This window comes from Vigna unguiculata, chromosome 4, assembly GCF_037176805.1.
Source record: "Vigna unguiculata cultivar grain cowpea cultivar isolate G323 ecotype 2 chromosome 4, ASM3717680v1, whole genome shotgun sequence".
Classification (NCBI taxonomy): Eukaryota; Viridiplantae; Streptophyta; class Magnoliopsida; order Fabales; family Fabaceae; genus Vigna; species Vigna unguiculata.
The window spans coordinates 11024679-11037034 of record NC_140795.1 but is presented as its reverse complement, the minus strand read 5'-3'; the positions used below and the strand labels follow the sequence as shown (position 1 = coordinate 11037034).

Genomic DNA, 12356 nt, shown 5'->3' with positions numbered 1-12356 from the left:
GAATCTGTCCTCACTGCTGCATATTTGATAAATAGACTTCCCACACATATACTAGAGAACACAAGTTCCCTTGAAACAGTAAAATTTATTTCCCTCATTTAAGATCTCAAATGGCCTCATTCCTAAAATATTTGCGTGCTCAGCTTTTGTATATATCCATAACCAAACTTGATCTGTGGACCGTTAGATGCGTCTTTCTTGGTGATTCAACAACTTGTATCCATCATACGCTGCATTCTTAGAAATATTATTAAAGGGAAAAGAAATACAAAAGTGTGGGAAGCCAAAGGAAACCTGCTAAGAGAAACAAAAGTGAAGAATATATTGGTATCACATACATATCTATTTTAATATATTATTCCCTAATGAACTAAAATCTAGTATCATGTACCTGATTTAAGCAGAAATAAAACCTACATGTTATTAACTAAACTTCTAGTGAGGTTCCAACAAATCTTTTTTTCAAAGAACTAGAGAATAGGAAGCAAGGCGTACCTCAACTGACTCTTCTGGTGGAAGTGAACTTAACGCCCTCTCAAATAAAGCTCGTATATTTTGGTCATCATTCATTCGTATCAAGAAATCAGCATATCTGATATATAGTGAAAATAGAAAATATTATTTTGGGTAAGAATGGAATTATCATTAATAAAAAATGAGGATGTCACACCCATATACAATTTAGATGGATAACATGGAGGAAGGCATTGGAGTTATCTGTGTCACAAACTATCTAAGGTATAGTACTGCTATACATCAGTATTATATGATAGTAAAAAATGGAATTTAAAGAGATAAGATGAGAGTAGAGAAAATGAGAATAATAAGAAATGTGTTGCCACGCAAGAAAGGACAAGATACAAAATGATTATACACAGGATTGGATACCACCAAATGAGGAAAAATACCAAAAAATCAAGATACGTAGTTTAGATGCATGATAGGAAAGACACATGGATTTAGGTTTAGCCAGCTGTAGAAACTGAAGAATCTGACATTTACATTTTGAAACCAAACACTAATACATTTCCCTACATTTCACCGACACATCCATGCGATCTACATGCCAACAACAATCTACTTAGTGTTTTTATCTTTTATCTCTTTATCATCATTCTTATCTTTATTTACATCTTTATATTTATCTCTTATATTTATCTTTATTCTATCTCCTTGGCTTTTATCTCTCAATTTTGTCTGTTACTTTTATATTTTATTTCTCTTTTACAATTTATTTTATTTTTATCTCTTATTGTTTATTTTGTCTTTTTATCACTTATAGTTTATTCTATCCTTATTTCTATATTCATCTCTTGTGGTTTACTTTATCTTTCTATAATCTATGGTTTATTCTATCCTAATTTTTACTTTAATCAATTACCTTTTATTATAAATTTATCACTTTAACTTTTAGTATTTATTTTAATTTTAATTTAAACAAAAACAAATATTTATATTTCAAACTTAAATTAATACCCAAACATTCATTTACATAAGTATTGTGCTTGAACTTTGCAATTTTGTCACGCACGAATGGAATTAAGGTCAAAACATTGGTTAGAGGCACGGGACACATAGCAAAGAATCCATAACAACTAGTCACGAGGATAAGCAGAACGGAATGTAGGAAGAGTTTTTATTGGTGTGAATGTGTGGAAATATTTTGCTGAACTCGTCAGGTTATTTATCCAACATCATTGGTCAAGATTACATTTTTGGCCAACCTTTTTGACCCATATCAGCTGAAAAGTTCTCCTACATTGGTCACCAACAATTCTATTCAAACATGGAAATTTCTCCATCCAATACAAAACTAAAATCCTAGGCGACTTCGGAGAAATAATAACACTAATGACCTTGATTGAGAAAATGCCTACAAACATTGACAACAAGAATAGTGATGATAGATATCAACAAATAAACAAAAGCATGAATGAAATCCATCAAATAAAACACTAGACATTAGCCAAGAAGATTCTGACTAACAATAATCAAGAATTAGCACTGGCCTACATCAACAAAAATTAATCCGTCAACTAAAAAGTAAACCTTAACAACCAAGAATGAAAAACCTTGCTTGACTTACATTGGTTGAGAAAAAGTACCACTGACATCAATTAAAAAACCTAACTAACACAAGTCAAACATTGGTCAAGAAAACCCAAAGCAACCTCTAACAAGAGGTAACTTGTAATGGAACTTCTATCAATGAGATCTTGCCTACTCAGCATCACAGAGATAGGTTCACCTTGATTTTCCATTAATCGTTTATTTGGATTACTAGAAAGAATTAATATAAAAGAAAGAAGATTGTTATTAAATTAATTCATTTGAAACAATACATTAGTCCCTATATATAGAGAACTCTAACACTAAAATCAAGAGATCTCTAGAATCTACTTACAAGTTCTATTAGCTTCTAATAATACATTTAATATTCTACCAACTTCTAGTAATGCATTTAATATCCTAGTTACAACACTCCCCCTCAAGCTAGGGAATGGATATCTATCATTCCCAACTTGGATGTGAGATCATGAAACTGCTCAGTGGGAAGACCTTTTGTAAACACATATGCTATCTGAAGCCCACACGAGACGTAAGAAGTAGTGATAAGGCCACTATCCAGTTTCTCTTTAATAAAGTGTCGGTCTATCTCTATGTGTTTGGTCCTTTCATGCTGAACTGGATTGTGAGCAATGGTAATAGTTGACTTATTATCACAATAAAGAATCATAGGTTCTTCACATGCTACTTTAAGATCATTTAGAATAATTCTTGGCCATAACAATTCACACACCCCTTGTGTTATAGCTTGGAACTCAGCCTATGCACTAGAACTTGCAACAACATTTTGTTTCTTACTTCTCCAAGTCACAAAATTTCAACCCAAGAAAATGCAATATCCTATGGTAGATTTCCTATCTGTGACAAACCCTGCTTAATCTACATCAGCATACACTTCCATTTATGCTCATAATCAACACCATAAATTTGAGTAAATCCTTTGGCAACTAACCTTGCTTTGTAACATTCTAATGTGCCATCGGATTTATACTTTACATTATACACCCATTTGCATCCTACTGCCTTTTTATCCCATGGCCTATTAACAATTTCCCATGTTTAGTTCTTTTCTAAGGAACTCATCTCTTCATTCATGACTTTTGAACCCAATTCTCATCCTTCAATGCTTCTTCAACTGAAGTAAGGACTCTAATCGCATCAATGGCAGAGAGGAAACTTTGGTGTTGCACAGATAGGCTTTTAGTAGTCACAAAATGAGAAATAGGATACTTGGTACAAGACCGAGTTCCTTTTCTCAAGGCAATGGGCAAGTCATCAAGGTCAGATTCACAATTAATATTCAAGGAATTTCACTAGGTTGCTTTTATCGAATATGGTATTTCATATGGAAGAAATTCTCTAGACGACTAATTTGAGGAGTTGACTCTGACTCAGGAACAAAGTTGCCCTTGTTAGAAGCAGAGCTTTAGAATCATAGCTAATTTCTAGAGCTGACCCCAATTCGGGAACAAAGATGCCCTTGTTAGGAGCTACTTCAGAGACATCCATACCAGATGTGTCAGGAGTACCAAGCATAGTATGAGATGGTTCTTCTATGAAAGGGTTTAAATATGACTTAAAAGATTCAGAAGACTCGACTTCAAAAGAACTCTCCCTCTAAAGCTGAGGACGTTCATAAAAAGATTTATTTTCATCAAAAGTGACATCCTTGGAGGTAAAAAACTTTTTACTCGGAGGATGATACCAACAATATCCCTTTTTATTAGATCCATAGCCAATGAATGTACATTTAACACCTTTATGATCGAACTTTCCACGGAATTGACTATGAATATCGACAAACACTCGACAATGAAAATTAGAGAGAAAAGAAACAGATGGAAAGAAGGAAGATATGAACTCAATAGAACTCTTACCATCTAGGACTCGAGAGGATAGTCTATTAATAAGATAAGCCGCAGTGAACACAGCCTCTCCCCAATAAGAATTAGGTACATTCATTTGGAAAAGAAGTGTTCGTGTCACCTCAAGAAGATGCCTATTTTTTCTTTCAGCAATGTCACTTTGTTGGGGTGTATGCACACAAGTAAACTCATGAACAATAACATTTTCGGAAAGGAATTTAGACATGTCATGATTGACATATTACCTCCCATTATCAGAGCATAAACGTTTGACTGATAAGGAACGTAAACTCATTTATGATTTCAACTAAGTGTCTATTCTTACTCTCTGATATACCATTTTTCTGAGGTGTATGAGGATAGATGGACTGTGGTAAAATGCCAAGTGAGTTTAAAAGAGTGCGAAAAGCCGAAGAAAAATATTATTTGGCATTATCACTCCTTAAGACTAAGTAGCATCTTGATTCAGATCCTTTTGAACAAAAAAAAAAAAAAAAGAAGAGACCGATCCGAAGCACCTAACTCTATTATCCATGGACTTCGACATTCCAAAAATTGAGATATGCAAGCTTTTGACAAACTAGTGAAAGGCTATGCTTGGCTGTCAGAGTTTAATATGAGATATTATTGATAATCTTCATTAGAAAAACGTGGCTCAACCTTATTTTATATATATATAGACACACATACACAGTGATTGGACATTTTCGGAAACAAGCAAAGTCTAGTCTAGGAAACAAATCCCTAACATTGGGGAATTGATATGCTAGTAATAAAACTAAGATACAACCAATATACAAAGTGAAAACTAATAGGAATAAAATTTAAAACTTCTTAAATATATTGCTTCACCAACAATAAGAATTACAACACTCTACACTCCACAATCAATGCCAACTATAAGAGACAACAAATAATGATGGAGGAAGAGTATGACAAAGAGAAATGGAGAGAGGAGCCTTTCAACCAAAGTTGAAACTAGAGAAACAAGGGTCAAAACAAGAACGAGGAGATCTAGCGAGCGTTGCAGAGAAGACGTGCAGTTGTTCCAATGACAAAAAGGGTGGCCAGTGATGGACAGCAGCGAACGACAGAGGCAGCCAAGGATAACGGTGGACGGCGATGAACAACATCAAAACTAGAACAGTGGGATTGACTCGCTCTAATTCTAACTTAAGGATGAAAATTTGAGAAAAAAGAACTTAAGAGATTGATTATCTCTCAACTGATTCTTGTCATTTATACAAGAAAATTAAATTAGGAATAACTAGGTAATTAATGTTAATAAGTAAACAGCTCATAGGTACAATTTCCAAAACAACCGCGAGAACAACATCAAAACTAGTAGAGTGGGATTGACTCGCTATTATTCCAACTTAAAGACTGAAAAATTGAGAAAAAGAATCAAGCAAATATAGGTGTGCAACCACATAGCAAGGAAGCATTAGAGATATAAGAGTTATGAGGTAGAACTCACTCGAGAATATAAAAAGGTTCATGCATAAAGCGCTTTAGTCCAGCTTCAAAAACATTATGAGCCATCTGCGTGGATAAACGGATAAAGCAATAATATTTATTGTTACTTATCAGAACAAACAAGAAATATTGAATTTCTCCAATTCTATTTTCATGATACAGTTCCTTATTTATGAACAAAATTAGTATCAAAGAAGAAACCAAATCTGCCACAATCAGGGAGAAAAATCAGGAAGCAACAAATAGCCTATCACCAATGATCTTTTATCATAATTCAAATTTCATTGTCTCATCCTCGACTGATGTATTGCAAAATCAATTCAAGACATAATTAGGAAACAATTGATATAAAATTAATGACAAACTTGAGCGTATCCATAAAGTATTGAGCCAATTTATTCGCTAGATAGAAGTAAAAACTTAAAATATACCTCTGTTATTGTGTTAAATCTCAATGGAAAGAATGGGCAAGAAAGGGAATCCTTGGCCATTTTCCTTATTGTAAGATAACTACTTCATTTTGAGAACCAATCACACTAACAACAAAAGGCATTTTGTTAACTAAAATTAAGTATACTTACAACCGCTTGCACATCCATTTATGTATATCAACATATTCAACCATTCCAAACACCAAGAACATTTCCAAGCACACATGCAGCAGAATCATTAGTATCAAAAAAGTTTGTAGGTGAATAAATAATTGTAACAAATGTCTAAAATACATTGGTCGAACATAAACATGATAAGTACAGGTTAAAAGGACTTGAGACTGAGACTTTAAAATATGAGTAGTGGACAACAGTACCACTCTCTTCCTCTTCTATTTATAGTGAAGCAAGCACGTACATATGAAAAGATATGAAAAGACTACTCTAAGATACTAGGCATGATTACATGCAACAGTAGATATGGCAGTAGGTAGTTTCCCACACTCAACACCCTACACATAGGGTTAATGATACAATAGGTATAGGTAATAATTCTAACACTCCCCCTCAAGCTGGAGCATACAAATCGTATGAACCAAGCTTGGAACAAATGAACTCAATCCGAGGTCCCCTTAATGACTTGGTCAACACATCTGCAAGTTGGTCATTTGACCCAACGAACTCAGTACAAATTTCCTTGGTCATCAATTTTTCTCGAACAAAGTGGCAGTCAATTTCTATGTGTTTAGTTCTCTCATGAAACACTGGATTTGATGCAATGTGGAGAGCAGCCTGGTTGTCACAATACATCTTCATGGTCTGAATTTCACAGAAGTTAAGCTCTCGAAGAAATTGCTTTACCCATATGAGTTCACACGTGAGAGACGCCATTGCCCGATATTCAGCTTCAGCGGTGGATCGAGCCACTACATTTTGCTTCTTACTTTTCCAAGAGATAACATTTCCTCCGAGGAGGACACAATATCCCGTAGTAGAGCGTCTGTCAATAGGAGAGCCTGCCCAATCAGCATCACAGTACCCAGAGATTTGAACATTTCCTTTATCTTCATATAGCAAACCTTGCCCTGGAGCCTTCTTGAGGTACCTTAAAATACGGATGATGGCATTCCAATGTCCAAGACATGGAGTCTGCATAAACTGGCTAACAATTCCAACTGCGAAAGATAGATCAGGCCTCGTAATAGTGAGATAAATTAACTTTCCAACGAGCCTCCTATATCTCTCTGGATCGGAGAATAATTCGCCTTCTACTGTTGTTAACTTCTGATTCGGGTCCATAGGACTCTCTACTGGTCTGCAGTCAATCATACCTGTTTCTTGTAATATATCAAGAGCATATTTCCTTTGAGAGATTACAACTCCATCTTTTGACTGAGCTACTTCAATGCCCAAGAAGTATTTGAGGCTTCCGAGATCCTTGGTTTGAAAATGTTTACACAAGTGCTCCTTCAGTTGAGATATTCCAGTAGTATCATTTCCTGTAATAACAATATCATCAACATATACTATTAGGTAGACACATTTCCCAGGAGAGGTATGTTTGTAAAAGACTGAGTGATCTGCCTCACTGCGCCTTAACCCAAATTTCTGAACAATGGAGCTGAATTTTCCAAACCAAGCTCGTGGTGATTGTTTGAGGCCATATAAAGATCGATGCAATTTGCATACCATACCAGACTCCCCCTGAGCAACAAACCCAGGAGGTTGCTCCATGTAAACTTCCTCCTCAAGATCACCATGAAGGAAGGCATTTTTGATATCCAATTGATGAAGAGGCCAGTGACGAATTGCTGCCATTGCAAAGAAGAGGCGAATAGTAGTCATCTTGGCCACGGGAGAGAAGGTGTCACAATAGTCAAGGCCATAAACCTGAGTGTACCCTTTTGCAACCAATCGGGCTTTGAGTCGATCAACCTGACCATCAGGGCCAACTTTAATTGCATACACCCATCGACAACCAACAGCCTTCTTACCCAAAGGGAGGGGCACGAGCTCCCAAGTATGATTGCTTTCAAGAGCCTGCATCTCTGCAATCATGGCTTGTCGCCATCCAGGATGATCAAGTGCTTCATTCACATTTTTGGGAATAACAACAGAAGACACTGAGGATAAAAGTGAACAATAGGAAGGCGATAATCGGTGATAGCTAAGAAAATTATAAATGGGATGTGGATTTCGAGAGGAACGAGTACCTTTTCTGAGAGCAATGGGCCAACCTGAATCACCTTCATCAGGAGTCATGGGATCAAGAGACGAGGGAGAAGAATCTGAAGTAGGGGATTCACCATGTTCTTGAACAACTGGACTATTCGTCGGCGTCCTGTGTTGGAGAGAGTCAATAGGTGGAGATGATGGCTCAGGAGGACTTTGGTCGAGACTTGGAGGGACAGGGACATTGGAAATATTGTATTCAACCACGGGAATAGGAAGGACCTGCTGGATGACATGGACATCTTGAACAGATGGAGAGAAGTAAGGGGTCTGTTCAAAAAATGTAACATTGGCAGACATGTAATATTTCTTGGTTTCAGGAGAGTAACATCGATACCCTTTTTGAAGTCGTGAATAGCCCAAGAAAACACATTTGAGAGAGCGAGCAGAAAGCTTGTCTAACCCGGGAGACATGTCATGAACAAAACATACACAACCAAAAACTCTAGGGGGAGTGTTAAAGAGAGGATTGTCTGGAAACAGAATGGAGAAAGGGACCTTATGATTGAGAGAGGAAGATGGCATCCGATTAATAAGAAAACCTGCAGTTAAGATGGCATCTCCCCAGTGATGGACAGGAACGTTGGCACTAAGCAAAAGGGTACGAGCAGTTTCAACTAAGTGTCGATTTTTCCTTTCTGCTATACCATTTTGTTGTGGCGTATGAGGACAAGTAGACTGGTGCAGGATACCATGGGAACTCAAAACATTAGAAAGAGCAGACGAAAAATACTCTTTGGCATTGTCACTTCTTAAGATTTTAATTACTTGACCAAATTGATTCTTGATTTCATTCAAAAAGGATGTGAAGAGGGATAATAATTCAGAACGATCTTTCATAAGATAAACCCAAGTACATCTCGAATATTCATCAATGAAAGTAACAAAATACCTAAAGCCAAAAGATGAGACACGACTAGGTCCCCAGATATCGGAATGGATGACAGAAAAACTAGAAGTACACTTTGATTGAGATCTTTTAGGAAAGGTAGATCTAACATGTTTTCCTAGTTGACATGACTCACATTCTAAAGTCTGGAGACGACTAAGTTCAGGAAACATTTTCTTTAACTTGGACAAGTGAGGGTGACCAAGCCGATCATGTAACATTTTAGGATTGGGGGCTGCAACACATGACACACGTGGACGAGATCCAAAATGGTATAATCCGCCCGCTTCATATCCTTCTCCAATCCGTCTCCCCGAGCCACGCTCCTGTATAACAAAAGATTTGTCATCGAAGGTTACAGAGCAATTCAATGTTTTGGTTAACTGACTTAAGGAAATTAAATTGAAAGGACAATTAGGGACAAAAAGGACAGATTTTAGATTTAAGGACGGAGATAAGATGGCTTGACCGACTCCCTTTGAGGATGTTTTAGAACCATTTGCGAGGGTTATAAAATGAGATTTTTCTTGGAATGAGATGGTTGAGAACAAGGAGGTATTACCAGAAATGTGATCAGAAGCACCAGAGTCAATTACCCATGAATTGTGACCTTCCATGGATTGAGAGATGCAAACAGTTGATGTACTTGGAGCTTGGGATGACTGTGCCAAGCTGTTGGATTTGAGGCGTAGGTACTCTTGATACTCGTCCTCAGTGAACTTGGAGTCAGTAGTCTCTGCCTGGGAGACATTGGCTGTTTTGGCAGGAAATCCATGTAAAGTGTAGCAGTTTTCTTGGGTATGACCCATCCTTTTACAATACGTACACTGAGGACGCCCACGACCTCCACGTCCACCTCCTCTAGTTCCACGACCTCCTCTTCCTCGGGTGGCAACCATGACAGATGGTTCCACTACAGCAAGAGTTTCGGGAGTTTGAAGAGTTGGAACACGTATCATGCGGGAGATCAAAGTTTCCATGGAAGGAACCTCATGAGAGGTCAAAAGCTGATCTCGGATATGATTAAAGTCTGGGTGTATAGCGCGGAGGATCATTACCATATAGTACTTGTCAAGCTTTTTCTTCATTTCATCTAGAGAGTCGACTTCCAAGAACATTCGGAGTTCTTCCACAGCAGCTTGAGCGTCATTCATGAATGACATCATATCATGGTTAGTCATTTTCATAGATGCCAACTTGTTCGCCGAATCATAGAGGCGTTGAATATCATTTGCATAGATATTCTGAGTTCGCTTCCAAAACGAGTGGCAAGTTTTGAAGGCCCGTAGGGACATCAAAAGTCGTGGTTCCACCGATTGCCACAATAGAGCACATAGTTGGAAATCCGCTTGTTTCCACTGTTCAGCTTTTTCAGAAGGTACGTGGCTGCCATCTTTCTCAAGGTGTTCGTGGTGTCCTTGACCGAGAAACCACATCTCGACGGCAGCGGACCAAGATAAGTAATTTTGGCCATTTAGTTTCTCGGACGTAATGCAGGGGCTTCCAGAGAATGAAATAGCACTCCCAGTTCCTCCAGTGGCCATGATAAAGAGAGGATCTCGGAAAACAGTAAAACAGTGACGAAAACAGTGAAACAGTGACGATTTTCGACTTCGAAAGGGACGATTTCCACAAGAGGTGCTACTGAACTTCACCGGAACAGAGATTTGATGGTCAAAACGGGTAGAGGAGGCTCCTTCCGGACGGAACTGCGTCGGTGGACGGCGGCGGACGGCGACGGACGGCGGCGGACGGTGGCGGACAGCGGCGGAGGACGCAGACAGTGGCGGACAGTGTTGAGAAGTTGTTTGACAGTGTTGGGTAGTTCAGAAACGAGGTTAACCGAACTTAGACAGCCGCGGACAGCGGCGGTGACTAACGGCGATCAACCGCGGACAGCGGTGACGGACCAGCTGAGACAGAAACCAGAGCGGGATCGACCCGCTCTGATACCAACTTGAGACTGAGACTTTAAAATATGAGTAGTGGACAACAGTACCACTCTCTTCCTCTTCTATTTATAGTGAAGCAAGCACGTACATATGAAAAGATATGAAAAGACTACTCTAAGATACTAGGCATGATTACATGCAACAGTAGATATGGCAGTAGGTAGTTTCCCACACTCAACACCCTACACATAGGGTTAATGATACAATAGGTATAGGTAATAATTCTAACAAAAGGGAACAGTACGAACCTTTGGATCTTTGTCAAGACAAAATGCCATTGTAGCATAAGCAACATAAACATGATAAGTACAGGTTGGGGATTTTCGTGCATCTAGAAAGTACTTCCTAGCAGCTTCAACACCTTCAGTCCTTCTAAGAAAACGCATGAACTGTAGCATGAAAAAGAGGTCACATTTGTTGCAAGATGTTAGAATATAATTAACGGTTACAGATTTCTAGGAAATCAACCATTACATAATCTCGTAAATTAGTGTGATTGATTCCATATTATTATGTACCTTTATTGTAATTGATTCTATTTAATAGTATAAATACATATTGTGTGCTCTGCATTATACACACAATACATTCAGAACATATACAATCCTATATAATATTAGTAGTTTAAGATTTCGATATTAAATTTCTTTTTTTTCCTTTTTTTTTTTCGGGTGAACAGTACCCGCGGCCATTGTACGTCCCTTTGCTCTGTCATCAAGCTTCTTTTTTCCTCCGGTGCCCACTACAATCTGAACTGTCTCCCTCCGATGACCACAGCCACACTTCGTTCATCGTTTTGATCCGCCACGCCCTCCCACATGGTTTCTTCCCGATGTGTCTGTCTCACGCACCTGTCTCCGTTTGCATCTTGCTCACTATTCCGGCACAACCCACTTGCCGGCTCACCCTCTATCTCCTTCCTCACACCTAGGCCCCTCGTTTTAGCCCATTTCAAGTACTTGTCCCATCGCTTCCAAAAGCTCACTCTCAAGTGGTTGTGTATATCGTGATAAACGACCCCATTGCAATTTTTTTCTACGTTATGGCCATACTAAGGCAGAATGTGTGTAGAAGTAGAATCCACCACCATAAAATGCAACAGAAAAAAAATTGTATAGACAAGTGTAAATTCCTGACAATCTCAAGCAGACCTACTTTACGACTTGTTCAATGATTTTCAAAACTTAATATCATATGACAAATATATTAACATATATATCCATGTACGAAGCATCCAACACTACCATTGAGCCCTAAAAGCATTAGCAAACTATTTCACGTACCTGAATATGAGAAAGTGAGGTTGCATTGACACCATCTCCCAAAAGGCTTTCATATATTTTCTTTGCAGCCTGACATAAGACAAAAAAAAAACAAGGAAATTAATTTTGTTAAATGATTAAAAACCAAGAAAAATAATAATAAAATAAATTTTACATTTACA

The 12356-nt window shown here is 37.9% G+C and overlaps 1 protein-coding gene across 8 annotated transcripts in view; it reads right to left on the bottom strand.

Annotated features, from left to right (window-relative positions):
- Window positions 1-12356, bottom strand: part of CSTF77 (Tetratricopeptide repeat (TPR)-like superfamily protein) — a 50898-nt gene that overhangs the window by 24179 nt on the left and 14363 nt on the right. For all 8 annotated transcript variants that reach the window (XM_085672159.1, XM_085672160.1, XM_028068643.2 and 5 more), the window contains exons 13-16: window positions 12196-12264; window positions 11161-11301; window positions 5410-5474; window positions 496-592 (exon numbers count right to left, since the gene is read on the bottom strand). In XM_085672159.1, the coding sequence (XP_085528285.1) occupies window positions 496-592; window positions 5410-5474; window positions 11161-11301; window positions 12196-12264 (372 nt within the window). The remainder of the gene's footprint in view (window positions 1-495; window positions 593-5409; window positions 5475-11160; window positions 11302-12195; window positions 12265-12356) is intronic.